This window comes from Balaenoptera acutorostrata, chromosome 5, assembly GCF_949987535.1.
Source record: "Balaenoptera acutorostrata chromosome 5, mBalAcu1.1, whole genome shotgun sequence".
In the NCBI taxonomy this organism is placed as follows: Eukaryota; Metazoa; Chordata; class Mammalia; order Artiodactyla; family Balaenopteridae; genus Balaenoptera; species Balaenoptera acutorostrata.
In genome coordinates, this window is record NC_080068.1 from 112,256,752 (window position 1) to 112,279,224 (window position 22,473).

A 22,473-nucleotide genomic window follows, 5' to 3' on the forward strand; every position below is an offset into this window, starting at 1 on the left:
CACCCAACCCACTATTCCCCACCCATCCTTTCTCCGGAGCGTTGGCCACCTACATCTACAAATTCTACACATTGCATTTCCATCATCCTGCTGTCAGTGGGTGGAGGAAAGGGTCATTTCTTCCTCCGAATCCCGATATGGATAAAGCAGTAACCCTGTCTTTTTGCTACCAGGAGATGGGGCGGGGACCCCTCTCGCCCAGCTCAGGGTAGAACTGCTGGTGTTGAGGCTGAGTCATACGAGGGGCCTGTTGACCTGGCACGGTTTAAGCACTCAACTGACAAATAACACAGGAAATCCGGTAACCAATCAGAGCGTAAGGATGTGGTGCGAGCATCCTTTTTCTCAGGGGCGGTCACAGCCAAGTCCGACCCAGGGGAGGGGCGCGACCCGGATTGGGCGGCCGACTTCCAGACAGCTTGCCCATAGTCGGCGGACCGCCACAGCCTGGTTGCGAGTGCGTCCCCGTTTCTTCTCGGGCGTCGCTGATTGGAGGGGCTGGGGAGGAAGCGGTGGGCGCAGCCAATCCGGAGCGGCCTCCGCCGCTCTCGCTCCTCCCCGCCCCCGGGCTTCCAGGGCAGTTGGTGTTGGGGCTGAGTACCGGTGTCTGCGTGTCCTTTCCTGGGGTTAGTGGTAGGAGCCCGGGGCTGAGGACACGGGCGCACAGGCCATGGCCTCCGCCGGGCTGCCCCAGGCCCCCGTCGAGGACTCCCCTTGGCCTCTGCGCCTCCTGCACGCGCCGCCGGGGCTGCTGCGGCTGGACCCCACGGGCGGCGCGCTGCTGCTGCTCGTTCTCGCCGCGCTGCTGGGCTGGAGCTGGCTGTGGCGGCTCCCGAAGCGGGGCATCCCCCCCGGGCCCACGCCCTGGCCCGTGGTGGGCAACTTCGGCTTCGTGCTGCTGCCGCCTTTCCTCCGACGGAAGAGCTGGCCGTACCGGCGGGCAAGGACCGGAGAATTGAATACCTCGGGCCTGGGCGTGCAGTTGCTCCTGGCAGACCTGGCCCGTGTGTACGGCAACATCTACAGCTTCTTCATCGGCCACTACCTGGTGGTGGTCCTCAACGACTTCCACAGCGTGCGCGAGGCGCTGGTGCAGCAGGCCGAGGTCTTCAGCGACCGCCCGCGGATGCCGCTCAGCTACATCCTGACCAAGGGGAAGGGTGAGCTGGGCCGCGGCCGCGGGAGCCTTGGGGGTCACGGGCCATGTGAGCGCGCGGATGGGGCTGCAGGTGCGCCGGGGCTGGGAGTTCTGTGCCCCCTGCGGCCGCGCGCACCCAGCCTGCCTCACACCTGCACCCAGCGCCGGAGGGGGAGGGCGGCGCTGCCTCCCACTCCCGGTGCCTTTGAGATCCCCTGCAGCTGTGATAGGTTCCATCTTTCCAGGAGTATTCGCTCCTTCCCAGAACAAGGCCTCTTCAGGCTGTGTTCCCGACGAGAAACTTCGGCCGTGTTAGAAAGAGAGAGGGATATTTACACCTTCTGCGTTTTGGGTGCAAGAGTTTAAGAAGATTATTTCCCCATAAGATAGAAAGTCCAGAAAACACGATTAAGAGCCAATTGGCAAACCTAATATACAATAGGTTTATAGTTTCTGTGATTCCTGCTTATGGAAGTCTATGTTGGGCAGTCTTGAGCATTGGTAAACATGTTATCCGCTGCAATAGAATATCACATTTGTCCTTTTTGTTTATCAGTGTTCCCCTTTGTGTTATTGGTCGGCACGGGTCCCAGACGGTGTTTCCGTCTGTGTCAATCCTACCCTTCGGTCAGGTGTTAATTTAAATGTCTTTCCCTCAGGGAGTTTTTTTTCTCACTTCCGTTCCAGGTAAGTTAGTCTCCCTTGTTAGAACCAGTTTCATTGCACGAGTACTTTTCCTTCACTGCACTTATCAATACTGAGGCTTCATAATTTTGTAACCTTGGCCTGAATGTGAGTCTTCACCACTAGACTGACATCTAGGAAGACAGAGTTATTCCTTGTCCTGCCTGGCACATATAGGAGTCAATAGCTATTTATTAAGTGAATGAACTGCTACTTCCTCTTCCTGGCATGTGGTATAAAGAGATCCAGGCTTTTCAGAATCTGATTAAGCCAGAATTTTGCATCAGGATGTTAAATGAATTGTAATGATGGTCTTAATATTCTAAATGTCCCACTGAAAAACAAATCATACGTGTCACAGTTCATACCTCACCCTCTTCATGTCTTCACACATGCTGCTTCTTCTACCTGGAATTCTCTTCCATTCTCATGGCTGCCTGGAGAACTCCCACCTGCTTTTCTTTTCCTCTCTCTTTTTAAAAAAATTGTGGTGAAATACAGATAACATAAAATTTACCATCTTAACCATTTTTAAGTGTACAGTTTAGTGGCATTAAGTCATTCACGTTGTTGTGAAACCATCACCACTATCTCCAGAACTCTTTTCATCTTGCAGAACTGAAACTTTATACCATGAAACAAACACTAAAAACCCATTGAACATTTAAAAACTCTCTAACCCCTGGCAACCACCATTCTGTTTTCCGTCTCTGTGAATTTGACTATCCTAGGTACTTTATACAAGTGAAATCATACAATATTTATCCTTTTGTGACTGACGTATTTCACTTAGTATCATGTTTTAAGGTTCATCCATATTGTAGCATGTGTGAGAATTGCTTTCCTTTTTAAGACCGAATACTATTCCATTGAATGTATGTACCACATTTCGTTCATCCATTCGTCCCCTGATGGATACTTGCATGCTTCGATCTTTAGACTATTGTGAAAAATGCTGCTGTGAACATGGTATGTCTACAAATATCTGTTTAAGTCCTTGCTTTCAGTTCTTTTGGGTGTAAATCCAGAAGTGGAATTGCTTGATCATCTCATAATTATATGTTTAATATTTTTGAGTAACTGCCATACCATTTTCCATAGCAGCTGCACCATTTTACATTCCTACCAGCAACAACCAATGTTTCAGTTTCTCCATATCCTCACCAACACTTGTGTTGTATTTTTTCATACCTGCTTAAATGTCACCTCTCTGAGAATGTGTTCTGTGACATATTTCTCTATCCTCCCAGGTAGAGGTGAGCTACTGTTTTCTCTGTGATACCACTGTTTTCGTTTAAACCCTCATCCCTTTCCCTACCAGTTAATAAGTCTTGTCAGCCTACTGCAGATATATCCATGTTCTGTATCCATTCACTTCTCTCCATCTACATCTCATCCAAGCTACCATCATTTTTCGTTTCTTACTCCAGAAGCCTTTTAACTAGTCTGCTTGCTTCTGCTCTGATCTTTTATCCATATAGCAGCCAAAGGGATTTCTTTAAAAAAAAAAAAATGTGAATCAGAACAAATCATTTCGCTTCCCCCACTGAAACCAGTTGTTTCCGACTCCATACTAGACCTACTGTGCCCCAAAGGATCTGGTTTCTGCCTGCCTTTCTGACTTTATCTCTTTCCACTCTCCCTTTATTGTACATTTCAAGTACAGTGTCTGCTCTGGACACACTAAGCTGATTCCTGGCAAGTTGGTGACTGCCTCAGGCTACTGGGTTTTGTCGTCCTTAGGCCTGGGATAACTTAAAAAAAATTTTTTTAATATTTATTTATTTATTTGGTTGCACTGGGTCTTAGTTGCGACATGTGGGCTCCTTAGTTGTGGCACGCATGTAGGATCTAGTTCCCTGACCAGGGATCGAACCTAGGCCCCCTACATTGGGAGCTCGGAGTCCTATCCACTGCGCCACCAGGGAAGTCCCCTGGGATAATTTTTTACTTGGTTTATTCCTTATCATCTCTCAGGCCAGTTGTTACCTTTCACTACTATTTTAGACACTGCCTAATATCACAACTTACTTTATCTCATTTATATTTCACTAACCTCATTCATTAAAAACTTTGAAAGCATTTAGCCTATTACCAACCCCACCTACCACTGGAATGTGAACTCTGTGAGGGCAAAGATTTGGCTCATCTTGTTAACCACTGTATGCCTACTAATCGTCACAGAGCAGGTAATCAAGAAATGAATGAATGCATGCATACATCTATTGATACATACATACATCTATTGATGCACTTACCACATTATATTGTCACTTTTGTTGCTCATCTGTCTTTTCCTCCTGATTTTTAAAGGTAGGAATTAGATTTTCTTCTTCGAGGTCCTTCTTGGTGGATGTACAGTTTGGTTAAGAATCTATAATAAGGCAGTTTCTAAGTATTAGTTGGATCACAGCTTATTATTGGATCCCTCCTTATTTTGGAAAGTCCTGGGAGCCTGGGGTAATTTGGTGCTTCAGCATCTCAACTAAAGCATTAATTCCTCCAAGAGACAGTTAGGACTTTTTAGGTGATGCTGCTCTTGTATTCTGGTGGATATGTGTTGGGCGAATGTGCTGTAAGAAATTTATGTTGCTGGTGAAAGTGATTGACAGGAGAAAGTAAAGCAAGAACCATATGTCACAAGGAAAATGCTTGTCGATTTAACTTGGAATAAAGAACAGGCCATCTGAATAGGAAAATGTAGATAGTCAAGGAATCTTTTAATGGAATTGTTTCAAGAGTGAAAAATAAAAGGGAAGAATGTGAGTTTATTTCAAGATGCCCATCGAAGGATGAAGAAGCAGATGAGTTCTGGGTAGCCGTCATAGATCAAGAATTGGATGGCATGGTCATCCTGAAGAAGATAGGGCACAGGAGTGAAAGGCTGAGCAGCTCAGCTCAGCAAGATTTGAGGAGTGCCCGAGCCACCTTTAGTGCTGTTTCCAGTGACAAGATTGTAAAATGTGAAGTTGTCCAGAAGCAGGATGCCTAGAGAAAGAAAAAGAAAGAGTGGTATTAGGAATTAGAGGCCAATAACGTTATTAAATGTTTATATTTTTATAAGATATTTTAAAAAGAGTTTTGCTGCTAAAGTTGGTGAGACTGGAAGAGAAGGAATATTTCATGAACAGTGATGTGCTGGAAATAGTTCACTAACACATTGCCAGCAAGTTCTAGAATGTAGGGAGGTTATTTATTATATTTGAGTTTTTCAAGTTATCATGCTTAGACAAGTTGATGTTCTTTTTAAGCATAAAAATTATAGTAAGGTAGATAGGCCAGAAAGATGTTTTACATCAGGTATGCCCATCATACTTATTCATCCATCTGATTTTGTTCCTGAGCAGGAATAGTTAATAAAGTTACAAAGTCAGATTAAGAGGTACAAACTACTGTGTATAAAATAAATAAGCTACAAGGGTATATTGCACATCACAAGGAATATAGCCAATGTTTTATAATAACATTAAATGGAGTATAATCTAAAAATTTTGAAACACTGTCTTATATGCCTGAAACTAATATAATATTGTAAATTAACTATACTTCAATAAAAAAACTTACAAAGTCAGAGCCAAGGCTACCAAAAGAGTACTTTAAGTGTGGTCTGTTTCTTCTCAAAGGTTTATGCACATCACATTTTTATTTTAAAATATTTCAAATATAAAGTTCAGAGAGTAATATAAACTCATTCATCACTGTTCACATTTGCTTCAGATTCATAAACAGTACATAGCTTTATTTGGTATGTTTTTTAAAACCTTACATATGTCATATATTTATAAAGTATCTTTCTACCTTTAGCTTTTGTAATTTATCTGTTTCCCTGTTGATAGAAATTAGATTACTTCTAATTTTGAGAGATTTCTAGAGACTTGGAGCAAGAGTCAAAGGAAATTGCAAAGACATGAAAATGGGAGGCAAAAGGAAATTTTGAAGAACTTTAGAAGTACAGGATAGACCAGTCAGGATTGACTACCTCGAAGGGGTACAAGATACAAATGAAATTAGGAAATAAAGATAGAAAGTGAAAGTTCATTTGAGCTATTTGAAAATGAATGAGGAAAACAAGATAACTGAATCTTGTAGTAAATGCAGTAAAGTACATATTTTAAATAGTTACGTGCTCATTTCAAGAAGGCCTGAATTCCCACTAAGAGGGACACTTATATGACCCTATGGAAGGGAAAGGCAAATATAATCAGTGGATAACACTTTCTCTGCTTCAAGAGAAAGAAAACGTATGTGTGATCAACATAGAATTGCATCAAATTTAATGTATTTTAACTATTTTTATTTTAGTAATATATGTTGCTTATTGTAAAACATAAAACATGGAACAGGAGTAAAAATTCCTTTTAATTCTTTTAAAAAATAATTGAAAATCATCTGTGATCAGTGTTATTTTGAGATAGCCACTATTAACATTTTTATGTATCACCTTTGTTTTAGTCTATTTGAGCTGCTGTAACAGAGTTCCATGTGCTAGGTGGCTTATAAACAACAGAATTTATTTCTGGAGTCTGAGAATTCAAGATCAAGGTGTCAGCTGATTGGTGTCTGTTGGGGGCCAGCTTCCTGACTCACAGACAACTGTCTGTAACCTCACATGGTGAAGGGAGCAAGGGAGATCTCTGGGGCCTCTTTTATAAAGGCACTAATCCCATTCATGAGGGCTCCATCCTCATGACCTAATCACATCCCAAAGATTACTTTCAAATACCATCACGCCAGGCATTAGGATTTAACATATGAATTCTGAAGGGACACATTCAATCTGTGGCAGTCTTCTAGTATTTTTTTTCTATATGTACAGGTATTTTAAAAAATATATTTGCTTCCTTGAAATGGAAATATATTCTTCACACTCTTTAAAATTATTTTTATCAAAGTATTATGAATATTTTTCCATATTATTGAATTTTCTACAAAGTTCTTAAGAACTGTACAATATTCCTTTGTGAGAATGTATCATAGTCAATTTAGCCTATCCTTTGTTTGGTTTGAGGTAGATTTTTGTTTCAACTGTCTAGCACCTAGTCCTCTGACAAGAGCAACCCCTTCTTCTGAGGAACTCTGGCTCCACCACCCTTTTGTATCCATTAACTGTGGTTGGAACGGGAGATGCCATATCTTTACATGAATTCCCCTCTCTGGCCACAGTGATTAGTCAGGGGATAGACCCCTGATCAAAGGTGGTTTGATCAGAATATCTCACCTTTTTGTGATGGTAGTGAGTCTGTGGGCTGGACACAGAACTCAAGAGTTCATAGCTACAGATCGATCCACACATAGTTTTGGGGTAAGAATTGATACTTGTGGCATAGTTTGGAAACCTCAAGCCAAATAATAAATGTAAAGTATTCCAAATTGGTATCACCATGGGATACCTGACTGAAACATCTGAGTCCTTCCCCAGCATTTTTCAGGTTAGAACTAGAGAATAGAGGGCTTTAGAGGGCTTTTCTCTCCGGTGGTGAAAATGGGAGAATGGGCATCTCAAGATAGCTCCCAGTTCTTGGAAAAGCTGGTTCACAGTAGGAAAGAATGAAGTCAGTCAGGAAGAAAGAAGTGAAAAATAGGTGCAGAGAGGAGTTCTGTGGCATTTAGTCTTCTCCGAGGTGGTAACACCCAGCTCTTCCTGCTTTTTGGTTCCATCCACAGCCTAACTGGCCTTTTTGCCAGACTAGCTTGAGGGTATGTTTTTGTCATTCCCAAACAATAGTCCTGGTTTTTGCTTTGGAGCCATGTTTATTTTTCAGTGTTATTATCCTCCTTGAGATGAAGTCTTTGTGTACATCCACTGTATACATTCAGGGCTAAGAATGGAGATGTCAGCAACTACAGGGTGTGCCTGAACCTCTTCCAAACACTCTTAAGACTCTAAGCCAGTGCTCCCCAACCTTTTTGGCACCAAGGACCAGTTTCGTGGAAGACAATTTTTCCACAGATGGAGGGAGTGGTATGGTTTCGGGATGATTCAAGCGCATTACATTTACTGTGCACTTTATTTCTATTATTATTACATTGTAATATGTAATGAAATAATTATACAACTCACCAGGAGGCAGAGCTCAGGTGGTAATGCGAGCGATGGGGAATGGCTGTAAATACAAATGAAGCTTTGCTTGTTCACCCACCACTCACCTCCTGCTGTTCGGCCCACTTCCTAACAGGCCACGGACCGATACTGGTCCATGGCCCGGGGGTTGGGGACCCCTGCTTTAAGCCATTCTGGCTTCATGACATGGGTATTTTGTAATGTTTGAAACCCTGAGGCCGTTAATTCTGTCCCTGCCTCTCATCCCTGGCATTCTCCGGCACTGTCTCCTTGGTCACCTCTTATCTTGCACTTCATACCTGTCAGATTGTTGTCAAATACCTAATGCCCAGATATTAGTCTCTTTTGAGAAGGTTCCCTCCATTTCCTTGCCTTATCTAAACCTGAATTTTTCCCTGAAGATAATTCAGCCCTCTTGAAATACTGTACCCTCTTTAACATCCCCCAAGTTCTTTATTTTTCTAAAACGTGCCTTCATACACATCCTTATTTACAAACGAAGTATCGCTCAGATGTCCTCTCTGAGAAGTACTGCTTTCCCTCAGCTGACATGGTGCATTTTCCTTTGTCTACATTGCAACTTCAATACACCTCCAACATACAACATTTAATACAGTGCATTCCAACAATGCAGCATTCAATACCATGCATTCCAACTGTGCAACTTTAGTGCAATCCACCATACAACATTCAGTACAATATGCAACTTCAATACAGTCTAACATACAACAGTGTATTAGAGTTGTTGGTTTATCCAGTTACTCACAAAACTGGAAGCATCTTGAGAACAAAGACTGTGTCTTTTAAATCTGTATGCCCTTAGTATCTGACATGTAGGGGACTGTAAATAAATATTGGAAAAACTAATAGAGGGCATTTATTTCTAAATTTGAATGTACCTAACAATGTTGTCTAGCATACATATGTACCTAACAACGTAGGTATATACAATTTTTAAATACATTTTAATTTTATATATTTATATATCTTAATTTTAAAGTATTTTATATATTATATATAAATATATAGCCATGATATATATCTACAAGTAGCAAGAACTTACAGAACTGAAAAAAAGAATTGACAAATGCACCATTAGTGCAAATTATTTTAACGTAAGTATTTGAATAGTTGATAGATCAGGCAGATAAAACTTTGGCAGGGATAAAGAAGATTTGAGTCTGACAGTTATGTAGCTTTCTCTGTTGGAAAGAGGACCCTATACCCAACAATTGCTTGTATAAAAATTCTTCTCAACTTTATTTGGAAATTTTATTAAAATTGATCACATGCTAGACTAAAAACTAGCCTCATCAATGTCAAAAATCATCATAAGCCAAATTAATCTAGGTGGCAAAAGAGAATAATAATAGAAAAAAATGTTTATACTTTTTTTAAAAAGTTATTTTATTGTTTACTTATTTTATTTATTTTTGGCCGGGTCGGGTCTTAGTTGCGGCATGTAGGCTCTGTTGCAGTATGCGGGCTCTTCGTTGCGGCGTGTGGGCTTCCCTCTAGTCGTGGCACGCAGGTTTTCTCTCTCTAGTTGTGTTGCACAGGCTGCAGGGCACATGGGCTCTGTAGTTGTGGTGCGAGGGTTCCAGAGCGCGTGGGCTCTGTAGTTTGCAAAACGCAGGCTCTCTGAGGTGCGCGAGCTCAGTAGTCATGGCGCGCGGCATGTGGGATCTTAGTTCCCTAACCAGGAATCGAACCAGCGTCCCCTGCATTGTAAGGCGGATTCTTTACCACTGGACCACGAGGGAAGTCCCCAAATTTTTATACTTAAAATGCATTGAAAAGACATGCACACAATACTGGTGGACTGCAGCTAAAGTGGCACCCAAAGGCAATTGTACAGCCTTAACTATCCTTTATTAGGGTAAAGATCTGAAAATTAGTTAGATAGCTGATTTTATATATCTGAAAAACAACAGAAGAATAAACGTAAGGAAAAAAGAACATGCCATTATAATTATAGACAAATTCTTCCAGAGAGAAAGAATACACCATGGCTCATTTTAGGAGGTGAGTATATCCAGACAAATACATTATGAGAAAGGAAATTTATAGTCCATTTTCATGTATGAATATGAATTTTTAAAAACAACATATTAGGAAACCAAATCCAACAGTATCTTTAAAAAAACATGAAAGTATCATAACCAAAGTTGGATTTATTCTTGGATTGCAGGTAAGTCCAATTATCATAAAGAAGGCAATTTTCAAATTAATCTGTAAGTTAAATGCAATTCCCATCAAAATCTCAAAGGTGTTTTTTTTAAAAATAGAACTTGACAAGCTGATTAAAGCTTGATAAATATGAGTAAAGAGCCAAGAGTAATCAAAAAACAATTTTGAAAATGAACAAGATGGTGGTGGTGGGGACTTCCCTATTAGATATTAAGACTTATTATAAAGTCTATTTAGATCTTATTATAGAGTAACAGTAGTTAAGACAGTGTGCTTTAAGCACAGTCATAAATAAATAGACCAATATACAATATAGCAGACTAGAAAACCTATAAACTGAGCTGCCTGTGTACAGCAAATGTTGTAGATCAGTAGGGAAAAGGAGAGGCTGTTTGATAAATGGTGCTTGAACAATAGGTTATCAAAATAAGGGGAAGAGTGGATTCCTTCTTCACAATAAGTAGGAGCACCTAACATAAATATAAATTCCAGGTAGGTTATAGAGGCTTAAATGTGAAAAAGCAAAATTTTTAAATTTTACAAGAAAGTAGAGAATATATTTATAAACCTGTGGTAGGAAAAGATTTCTAAAATAAGACATGCAGCACAAATCACTAAGAAAAAGATTGAGAAATGGAACTACCTTCAAAACATGTTTATCAAGTAATAGCATTAAAACATGAAAAAGCAATTCACATGATGGGAGACAATGTCTGCTATGCATGTAGAATATATAAGAAGAAGAAAATTGCACAGTTATTAAGTACAAATCACAGAATAGGAAACCTGGCCAATAACCACATGAGAAGCTGCTCCGACTCACTGTAACAATCAGGGAAATGCAAATAAAAATCAGATGAGGTGCATTTCAGCCCTCTGATTGGCAAAAATAAAATGTTGATGACTACGAAGTGATGGCAGCTATCTGACAAGAGATCGTTCATTTACTTCTGGTGTACTGTCCACTTTGGAGAAGAAGCTGATAATGTCTAGTCACATCGAAGGTGTACATATTTTATGACGCATCAATGCACTCTTAGCAATGTCTTCAAAATTCTGGTGGAGGGGGAAAGGTACAATAAATACATTTTCTAAAACTGTTTAGAAATTTGCCTCTGATGTGTCCTGTCCCAGGAAACTATTAGAGGATGGGCTTCAGCAAAATACAGGAGTGAAATAAGGTAAAGACATAGAATCCAGGAAATGAGTTCAACACAGGAGGGTCAAAAAATTTTTCTAAATGATGTCAAATGGAAGTCACAAAACACCTGAACAAAAGGCCTAGAAAGCAACATCAGATTTGAGCAGATGTGTGGAATATTCCAGGCAGGAAAATGGAAGTGACAAGTAACCCAATACACTTGACCATGTGGATATTTCCATTGAGAGTCATTTTATATAGGTATAAAAGATTGTGAGAAGACTTAACCACTGAGAGAGGTCTTTATTTCATTCTCAGCTGTAGTCACAGCATCCCAGTGTCTAGCACATAGTAGGCATTCAGAAATATTTGTTAAATGAATGAAGCATGTCCTTGAAGGTAGCAGGAATGAAGTGGATGAAAAATGGAAGGAGAAGAGCTCGCTGAAACAATAAAGCACACCATGGAAAAGAGAATGGAGTAAGTGACAGGAAACAAGGAAAATTTGAGAACAATCTGATACAACATCTGGGAGTAATTCTTTTGGGTTTGATGGTGGAAGATGTATAACATAAGTGAGAATCAAATAAGATGTAGTTGTGAATGCCCTTGAGTTCAGATGTTTTTAAATTAGGGCTGTTTGCAACTACAGACATTTTAGATTACCTGCCAGTTATTTGATCCAAACTTTGATGGCCAATGGGCTGTTGATTTATTCAGCTCATATTTAACAATCTCCTCCTTTGTATACAGCACTATGCCAGAAGTTTGGATTTCAATGATGAGCAAAATCAGATATTGTCCCTGCCCTCATGTGCAATCTGTTAACCATGCTTATCCTTCTGTTCACATTTATCTAGCCTGAAATATTTTCTTAGTCTGTATTCACTCTTACGAAAATAAGATTTTGTAATTTACACTAACTCTAGACATTGAAACTCGTTTCATTTCACAAGGAGTTAGTATATATAATAATACGCTTAATAGCAAATTTTCCTAATCAAATTGGATATGACTTTTGTTATTATAAACATACACTATCTTGATAACTAAATTTTGCTAGTCATTCTTCTTGGCTGGTGATCTTTATCTGTTCGTATATGAACTTTGCACAAGTGACTTGAGAAATACAAATACCCTTCATGGTTGGTCCTGTTCAGTATTAATTATCAAGCATTGCTCTTTCTTACCTTCTTTTCTTGGTGTCCTTTTGCAGGGATTGTATTCGCACATTATGGTCCAGTCTGGAGACAACAGAGGAAGTTCTCTCATTCAACTCTTCGTCATTTTGGCTTGGGAAAGCTTAGCTTGGAGCCCAAGATTATTGAGGAGTTCAAATACGTGAAAGAGGAAATGCAGAAGAATGGAGAAGTCCTCTTCAATCCTTTCCCCATTGTCAACAACGCTGTCTCTAACATAATTTGCTCTTTGTGCTTTGGCCAGCGCTTTGATTACACCAATAGTGAGTTTAAGAAAATGCTTAATTTTATGTCACGAGCGTTAGAAATCTGTCTGAACACCCAGCTCCTCTTGGTCAACATATGCTCCTGGCTTTATTACCTTCCCTTTGGACCATTTAAGGAATTAAGACAGATTGAAAAGGATTTAACTATTTTCCTTAAAAAAATCATCAAAGACCATCGAGAGTCTCTGGACGTAGAGAACCCTCAGGACTTCATAGACATGTATCTTCTCCATGTGGAGGAGGAGAGGAAAAATAATAGCAATAGTAGTTTTGATGAAGATTACTTATTTTATATCATTGGCGATCTCTTCATTGCTGGCACTGATACCACAACTAACTCTTTGCTTTGGTGCCTCCTGTATATGTCACTGAACCCCGACATACAAGGTAATAAACAGATGTTTCCTTTATTCATGGCAAAACCAGGATATATTTTTTTTCATTTCCATTTAAATCAGCAACCTTTGTGATCCTGTTGCTCCTGTCAGTAAGCAATGTCTTCAGGCTGGAAAGCAAAATGGAAATACTTGCATCTCATAGGGAATTGGTAAGGTGTTAACAACGAAGCTCCAAGTTTCTAGACAGTGGCACTAAGGTCACAGCTTGCTTGAATCTGCTTTAAATCTCTACAGGTCTGATTCTGTGTGAAATCTATGATGAAGAAAGAACTTTAGAGAAGACTGTTTTAGAGTTGAAGAGAATCATAGTGATCATCTGAACCCATTCATCTTTTTTGAAGATGAGACCAGAGGCCCAGAGAAGTTCTGTGATTTTCACAAGGTCACAGAGCTAGTTCCGCCACATCAGTACCAATAGGTAGTGAATTTCAGTGGAAGTTCATAGTGGAAGGATACAGGGGAGAACAGTGTATTTGTTTTCCGTTGCTCCTACAACAAATAACCACACAGTTAGTGACAACAGAAATTTGTTATGTTACAGTTCTATACATTAGAAGCCTGATACATGTCTCAGTGAACCAAAATCAAGATGTTGACAGGGCTGCATTCTTTTCTGGAGGCTCTGGAGGAGAATCCATCTCCTTGCCATTTCCAGCTTCCTTGGCTCGTGGCCCCCTTGCTCCATCTTTGAAGCCAGCAATGTTGCATCTCTCTGACCATTCTTTCATAGTCATATCTCCCTCTGACTCTAAACTCAACTGGGAAAAGTTTCCAATTTTTTTTTTTTGTCTGCATCGGGTCTTCGTTGCTGTGCGCGGGCTTTCTCTAGGTGCGGTGAGTGGGGGCTACCCTTCATTGCGGTGCGCGGGCTTCTCATTGCAGTGGCTTCTCTTGTTGCGGAGCCCGGGCTCTAGGCGCGTGGGCTTCAGTAGTTGCAGCACGCTGGCTCGGCAGTTGCTGCACACAGGCTCTAAGGCACGTGGGCTTCAGTAGTTGTGGCTTGCGGGCTCTAGAGCGCAGGCTCAGTAGTTGTGGTGCACGGGCTTAGTTGGTCTGCAGCATATGGAATCTTCCCAGACCAGGGCTCGAACCCATGTCCCCTGCATTGGCAGGTGGATTCTTAACCACTGTGCCACCAGGGAAGTCCCAGTTCTCCAATTTTAAAACCCATGTAATTAGGCTGGACACACCCAGAAAATCCAGCATAATCTCCCTATCACAAGGTCCTTAATTTAATCACATCTGCAAAGTCCCTTTTTCCCATATAAGGTAGCATATTCACAGGTTCCAGGGGATTATGGCGTGGACATCTTGGAGGGACCATTTCCTGCCTACTGTACATGGGATTGTGCCTACCTATATTCATTAACTATTGATGAGTAACAAATTATCCCAAAATGTAGCATCTTAAAACAACAACCATTTATTATTTCACATAGTTTCTGAGGATCAGGAGTCTAGGAGCAGCTTAGCCTGGATGGTCTGGCTTAGGATTTCTCATGAAGTTGTAATCAAGATGTTGGCCTGGGGCTACAAACATCTATAGACTTGGCTGGGACTGAAGGACCCACTTGCAAGATGACTCATCCACATGGCGGCTGGCTGCAGGCCTTGCCACTTGGAACTTTCCATAGGGCTGCTTTACTGGCAGCTGCCTTCCCCCAGAGTGAATGACCCTAGAGAGTAAGTGGCCAAGACAAAAGCCATAGTGTCTTTTATAACCTAAGCTCAGAATGGTCATGCCATCGCTTCTCCTTTATTCTGTTGGTCACACAGACCAATTTGGAACAAAGTGGGAGGGGATGGTACAAAGCTGTGAACACCAAGAAGTGGGGATCACTGGGGGTCATGTTGGGCTACCACACGTTGTCACAGGTAAAAGCTTAAGAGTCAATCAGATGTTGATATGAGAGAATAATTCGGAGTGCTCCTGAATCCAGAGTGCTTTCCCCCTTGCTGCTCTGTCTGTTCTGCCATCCTCCTTCAGAGTCCCAGGCTGGTACAGGGTCCCTGGGACCAGCTGCCTCCGCTGGAATATCTGACCAGCGCTTCACTTCACTGAGGCCAAGTCAGGCCTGTGCTGCCGACTTATCAGCTGTGTGCATATGGTGATGGGAAGAGTGTATGGGAGGGCAGTCTCTCCTGGCTTATCTTTTGGATTATGCTTTCCTTTTTTTTTTCTGTATAGAAAAGGTTCATGAAGAAATTGAAAGGGTCATTGGTGGTGACCGTGCCCCTTCCCTCACTGACAAGGCCCGGATGCCCTACACAGAAGCCACCATCATGGAGGTTCAGAGGCTGAGCGTGGTGGTACCACTCTCCATCCCTCACATGACCTCAGAGAAAACAGGCAAGTCCAGGGCCTTCCTCCTCGGAACGCCCCTGAGGGAAGGCCGTCCCCTTCATCCAGAGGACTTGAGGTGAGGGCGTGGCAAGGGTTTGTTGTCATGGATAATCAGATGTCCAGAGGATGCTTCCGCCTCAGCTGTCCCTTATTTGCTGTACCGGCTGGCGTTCCAGCCCCGCCTGTTTGGTAAATAGCTCTCTAGCCTTCAGAGCGTGCACACTTACACTGGTCAAATTATGCTGCCGTTTAAGTTGGCTGTACTGGCAGAAAAAGACTCCAGAATTAACAAAGACCCCTCTTAGTCCTCCTGTTCTTGGAGGTCCAAAGAGCTAGCCTAATTATGAAATTAAGGAGTTTAACTGGGAATTCTTCTACTTCATTTTTTACGGTCCTGCAACTGAAGCACAAGTATTAAAGAATTAGAAGAGCCCATCTGATTCTGAAGGCACGTGTTTCAGCCTTTCACCTACAGTGTCCTTGACATTCAGGCACTCAGACTCACTGTAAGCATCCCTCATAGCAAGGAGTTTTCGTCCTCTGGAGATAGCCCGTGATGAAATGGGCTTAAATCTAGTTATAAGACAGTTGTAGGAGGCAATCACGTATAAATGACATTGGATCACTTAGCAGTTTCTTCGGTGTAAATTAGATACAAGGTGTGTGCAGTATCCTTGGGGCGTTGTTTAAAGTGCATATGAACTTGTCAGCTGGTATGAACCAGCATTGACTTCCCTGTACATCCCTTTACCTCAGTTTACCTTCTTCATTGTATTGTGTGATATAAAAGACTGGGAACTGTAAAATTGTATACAAGTATTAGGAATTTGTAATTCTTTGGGAAAGTTCACCTGAAATGCCCTATGATTTCCGTTTTAATGTTTTCTCTTAATTGTAATGTTTTTATCATTTGATTTAATTGATTAACTCAATATCCATCAGAGCAACTCCTGTGCCCTGTCTCAGGCTGGGTCCTGGGAGGGTATGGAGAGGATGCCAGTTGATAAGGTTTTGCCTCTGCCCTCAAGTACCTCAGAGTTTGCTCTCAGCAAATTAAGAAGCTAGATATGTAACTAGCTTTTTTTTTTGTTTTCTTGTGTTTTTTTTTTTTGAGAGAGTGATGTATACCAAGAGTTATTAGTAAAAGCGTGTTGAATGATACTGTGGTTTTGTTTTGTTTTGTTTTAGTGCTCCAAGGGTATACCATTCCTAAAGGCACGATAATATTACCCAACTTGTGGTCAATACACAGAGACCCAGCCATTTGGGAGAAACCAAATGATTTCTACCCTAATCGATTTCTGGATGATCAAGGACAACTTATTAAAAAGGAAACATTTATTCCTTTTGGGATAGGTCAGTTAAACTTTTATTTTCTTAATGGTATAATTTAAAAAAGAAATAGAACCAAAAGAATCTTTTATTATTTCATGATACTCTTTTAAAAATGTTTCTTTTTTGGCAAGCTAATATAAGAGAGAAATAATTTAGATAATGCATCTCCACTCTGTTTACTTCAGATTTTAAAAACAAAGTGAAAGCAATTGGTTTTAAATCTTTAAATATGACTAGAAATCTTCCTTTTTGAGTTGTCCAGGTGATTGTTTGAGTCCCAGGGAACTGCTGGAGTTAAGAGCAGCTTTTGACCTGCCTGAATGGTGGGTGAGAGGGTGGGCTCTCTAATCTCACCATTCCCTCTTTTAGGTTCCTAGATTAGGGCATATAGGCTTCTTTCTATAGAAAAGGAATGCTCTAGAGATTCTTATTTGATGTCTTTTCTCCTTAATCTTCCAGGTAAGAGCAAGGAAAGAAATAAGTAAGTATGGAGGAGGCAAGGTAGCCCGCCTCATTGGCTCCGTCTCTAGTTCCTACCTAGGATGTGGATAGATTTTTATGAGTAGGAGTGAAAATGTGAACTTGGTATGCAAAAATTCTGATCAGCATAGGCTGTGGGAAGCCATGGGGTATATGTGGCAATTTTATTTCAAAACTCTCTATGTCTGCCTTTAAAACACTCAATTTAGAAATTTCATAAATTTATCCCTTTTGAGGTAGGAAAAGGGATGGTATTATAATCCTTACCTTTTTTCCTCGTCTCATTTTTAGGGAAGCGGGTATGTATGGGAGAGCAGCTGGCAAAGATGGAATTATTCCTGATGTTCGTGAGCCTAATGCAGAGTTTCACATTTGCTTTGCCTAAGGACTCGAAGCCGATCCTGACTGGGAAATACGGTCTAACTTTAGCCCCACATCCGTTTAATATAATCATTTCAAAGAGATAAAGAACACCTCCATGAAGAGATGGTGCAGAGAATGTAAATACATGTCCTTCTAAACAGATTCTTCCTTCTGTAATTGACAGCGGATCCAGCAACTCTGCAGGTCTAGGTTAGGCTTGGATTAGAGAGAGATTGGAAAGAGGGTAGAGCACGTGGGACCTTTCATCTTGGAGGGTTCCTCAGAAGGAAACTTCAGCCATTTTAGTAATGCATGTGACTTGGGGGATGGGGACGAAAGTACTGGATTCGGAAGCAGGGGATCCGGATTTTATTCCCAGCAGCCTCCACCAATGAGCATTTCTTCTCATCCCTCAGTGCCTCAGTCATTCCACGTGGAAAATGACGGTAACAAAATTTGACTTCTCTTTCTATCTTGGCATGAATGATGGTCAAATGCGCCATCCTTTCTGACATCACCAAAGCACTGTTAAGCTCTGGAGAACAAATTCAGGAGGAGAAGGAAGACCTACCTGTTTAAGACCCATGACAACATGAAAGTGGTGTTCAGACTTGAATACTTCATCAGAGAAGGATGTGGGTTTAGGGGACAATGAATTAGAGCTTTTCTTCTTCTTCTTATTTTTTTACTTAATTTCTTTTTGGCTGCGTTGCGTCTTCGTCGCTGCATGGACTTTCTCTAGTTGCGGTGAGCAGGGGCTACTCTTCATTGCCATGCGTGGGCTCTCATTGCGGTGACTTCTCTTGTTGCGGGGCACAGGCTCTAGGGCACACGCGGGCTCACTAGTTGTGGCGCATAGGCTTAGTTGCTCCGCAACATGTGGGATCTTCCTGGACCAGGGCTCGAACCCGTGTCCCCTGCATTGGCAGGCAGGTTCTTTTTTTTTTTTTTTTAATTAAAAAAAAAATTTATTCATTTATTTTTGGCTGCATTGGGTACTCGTTGCTGCACGTGGGCTTTCTCTAGTTGCGGTGACCGGGGGCTACTCTTTGTTGCGGTGCACAGGCTTCTCGCTGTGGTGGCTTCTCTTGTTGCGGAGCATGGGCTTTAGGCGCGCGGGCTTCAGTAGTTGTGGCATGTGGACTCAGTAGTTGTGGCTTGCGGGCTCTAGAGTTCAGGCTCAGTAGTTGTGGCGCACGGGCTTAGTTGCTCCGCGGCATGTAGGATCTTCCCGGACCAGGGCTCGAACCCGTGTCCCCTGCGTTGGCAGGCGGATTCTTAACCACCGCACCGCCACCAGGGAAGCCCTAGAGCTTTTCTTGACACAGATCTTATGTCGGTTTTGGAGGACTTGTTTTGTTATTATCTTTTTGTTTATGATTTTAGTTTTTACTTTTTGTAGACATGGGATGAAGTGGACCCTTGTTTAGTATGTTGAGGAAAGGTTATTGTCTGAATGTATATGTCCGCCTTCTATTTCAACTACATGAACAGTGAGCCTAGCTGAAGAAGTGGCTTCATGGCAGAATTCCTTTCTGCTGTGTTTATTCACAAGGATGTAGCTCTAGCTTTTGACTTTGAGCCCTGAGTAGTGAGCTCTGGAATTTTAATACTGGGATTTATGAGAAAAGGATTCAAACTGTACTGAACGTTCCTTAACTGTTCTTCCTGCCACCAGGCCTAATGTATCCCATCCTTGAAGACTTGCAAAGACAGGAAGGCATTCTTATTCTTTTTAAGATAAGTAAGTTGTTTCTTAATAAATAAACTCCCTCTAAAAGAACAGTTCTGAAAAAAGGTAATGACTTCTTTCAGGGGCTATTTGGAAATATGTGGGTGTGTTTTCAGTTATCACCGTGATGGGGGTGCTAATGGCTTTTTTGTTGCCATGGGGCCAGGATGCTAAATGTCTGAGCAGTCCTAGACGATGAAGAGCTGACCTGGCCAGAGAGAGCATGCTCCAAAAGTGGCTAGCCCTTTCCTTTATTCTCCCGTTATACTCCTTATATAGAAAGGATCGTGATAATAACACAAGCAGCCGTACTTTTGAGCCTTTCCTCATGCTAGCACCGTACTTCATGCTTTACTTGTGTGCGTACATAATTCTTGAAGAACGTTTAGTAAGAGGATGCCATTCTGTAGCTGATGAAGCTCAGGCTTAGAGAAGTTACGGCCTACATGTAGTGCAAAAGTACCACAGCGCATTTCAGACCTGCCAGTCCTCGTAACCAGAGAGTTCTTCCTGTACCGCTTCTCTATACTGCCCCTCTGCATTGGTCTCATACCCGTCTGCCCCTCTGCACTTTCAAAATGGGTTAATGAAATACAGGCCAATCTTTAGGTGCCTTGAGGGTTTTTGTTAATTAAAAAAGAAAAGCTAAGAAACGAAATGCATAGGCACTGTGAGTGAATGGAGAGGTTGTTATAGAGACTTTATTTATTTATTTTTTATTAATTAATTAATTTTTATTTTTGGCTGCGTTGGGCCTTCGTTGCTGCGCGCAGGCTTTCTCTAGTTGTGGCGAGCGGGGGCTACTCCTCATGGCAGTGCGCGGGCTTCTCATTGCGGTGGCTTCTCTTGTTGCAGAGCACGGGCTTCAGTGGTTGTGGCACGTGGGCTCAGTAGTTGGGGCTCACGGGCTGTAGAGCGCAGGCTCAGTAGTTGTGGCGCACAGGCTTAGTTGCTCCATGGCATGTGGGATCTTCCTGGACCTGGGCTTGAACCCGTGTCCCCTGCACTGGCAGGCGGATTCTTAACCACTGTGCCACCAGGGAAGCCCCTAGAGACTTCAGATGGATGATGCATGTGTGGATTACCCTGTACCATGAGCAGGGCAGTTTGTTCTGATCTGGAATTTCATATGCTTCGGAATTGCACTAGTGACTTTGCATTAGCAAGTTTATTACTCTTCGATTTATGCATGCATATTCAGTACCCCCTAACCAAACAGTTTGTAGCTAACTTGAGAAAAAAACTCTTCTGTGAGATTATGTTGAAATCAGATGTTTATTATACTTTAAAATATAATGCCTTAAACTGTAGCACTTTTAAAACATCTGTTTATGGCAAACCACTGAAAGGACTGTTAATGCTTCCCTTGCACATGTTGATATTTTACGATTTTTTACTTTATGATTTATTTGAAGTGTAAAAATAATAGTACTTTGTTTTATAAGTTTGCCTAATACCTACTTTTTAGTCCTCATCATTAGCATGATTTTTGATGCTTATATTAAACTTTTAATTTTAACTGAGATAGTGTCATGTCTGGTTTTGGGGGTTTTGTTTTCTTTAAATTGCTAAACAAAATTCTCTTTTACCAGATGTCAAGCTAAGAAAAGGAAGAGGGAATAGACTTCCAAAAAGAGGGAGATGGCCACATATAATATAAGCATGATCTCTAGACAGGAGGATAATTCTTTTAAAATATCCTCTCAGAGCACAGTTACTCTCAGGACTGTAGCACAGCCCAAGCTTCTTATTTCCCATGTCAAAGTCCAGCATTATCTGAGAGAGGGATGAATCTACGTAAGCCCACTGTGGCGAAATATCGAGTGCTTGTCTCTATTACACTCCTTAGCTCAGGAAGAAGGGTTTTTTTTTTTTTTTTTTTTTTAATTATTATTTTATTTTATTTATGGCTGTGTTGGGTCTTCGTTTCTGTGCGAGGGCTTTCTCTAGTCGCGGCAAGTGGGGGCCACTCTTCATCGCGGTGCGCGGGCCTCTCACTATCGCGGCCTCTCTTGTTGCAGAGCACAGGCTCCAGACGCGCAGGCTCAGTAATTGTGGCTCACGGGCCCAGTTGCTCCGCGGCATGTGGGATCTTCCCAGACCAGGGCTCGAACCCGTGTCCCCTGCATTGGCAGGCAGATTCTCAACCACTGCGCCACCAGGGAAGCCCCAGGAAGAAGGGTTTTTTAAAATACCCGAACCTATGGATTTTTCCTATAGATGAATCCAGCGCCGGCTTTTTCCACGACCAGTCTTCCTCCTGCAGGTCGCAGTGCAGAGGTCACCTCCTGAGGGACGGCTTCCGCTAAAGCCCTATCTAAAGTGGCCTTGCCTGAGAACACCCTGCTGTAGACTGAAAGTGTATGTGCCCCAAGAATTCATTAATTGAAACCTGATCCCAGTGTGATAGTATTTGGAGGTGGGACCTTTGGGAAGTGATTGTGTCATGAGAGTGGAGCCCTCATGCATGGGATTAGGATCCTTATAAGAGCCCAGAGAGCTCCCTGTCCCCTTCTGCCATATGAGAATGCAGTGCAAAGACAGCCATCCATGAACCAGGAAGCAGGCTCTCACCAGACACTGAATCTGCGGATGCCTTGATTTTGGACTTCTAGTCTCCAGACCTGTGAGAAGTAAACTTCTGTTATTTGTAAGATACTCAGTCTATGGTATTTTTGTTATAACAGCCTAAATGGACTAAAATATGCCCTGATTCATCACCCAGCTTATTTCCTTCAGAGCCCTCCTCACTATCTACAGTTACCCTGTTTATTTAAATCCTCAGTTTCCACCATTTCTTCCACCTCTGGCCAGAGGTGCCCTTTGTTGCACAAGTTTTCAATTTTGATGAAGTCCAATTTGTTTTATTTTGTCTTTTGTTGCCTGTGTCTTTGTTGTCATATCCAAGAAATCATTGCCAAATCCAATGTCATGAAGCTTTTTCCCTGTTCTCTTCTAAGAGTTTTATAGTCTTAGCTTTTATGTGTAGGTCTCTGATCCATTTTGAATTAATTTTTGTATATGGTGTAAGGTAAGGGTCTAACTGTACTTCTGTGCATGTGGATAACAATTTTCCCAACACTATTTGTTGAAAAGACTGTCTTTTTCCCATTGAATGGTCTTGGTACTCTTGTCGAAAATT

The 22,473-nt window shown here is 41.8% G+C and overlaps 2 protein-coding genes across 2 annotated transcripts in view; both read left to right on the forward strand.

The window, feature by feature from the left end:
- The window catches only part of SGMS2 (sphingomyelin synthase 2), a 102,295-nt gene extending 89,730 nt beyond the window's left edge, over positions 1–12,565 (forward strand). Inside the window, exon 8 of the transcript XR_009008333.1 lies at positions 12,431–12,565. The gene's annotated coding sequence lies outside the window, so the exon portion shown is untranslated. The remainder of the gene's footprint in view (positions 1–12,430) is intronic.
- Positions 454–20,850, forward strand: LOC103020180 (cytochrome P450 2U1). The gene is made up of 5 exons (XM_007191001.2): positions 454–1,160; positions 12,431–13,066; positions 15,266–15,427; positions 16,610–16,777; positions 17,528–20,850. Exons 1-5 carry the CDS (start codon positions 671–673, stop codon positions 17,701–17,703), a joined length of 1,632 nt encoding a protein of 543 aa, XP_007191063.2. The 5' UTR covers positions 454–670; the 3' UTR covers positions 17,704–20,850.
- Positions 20,851–22,473: the final 1,623 nt, after the last annotated feature.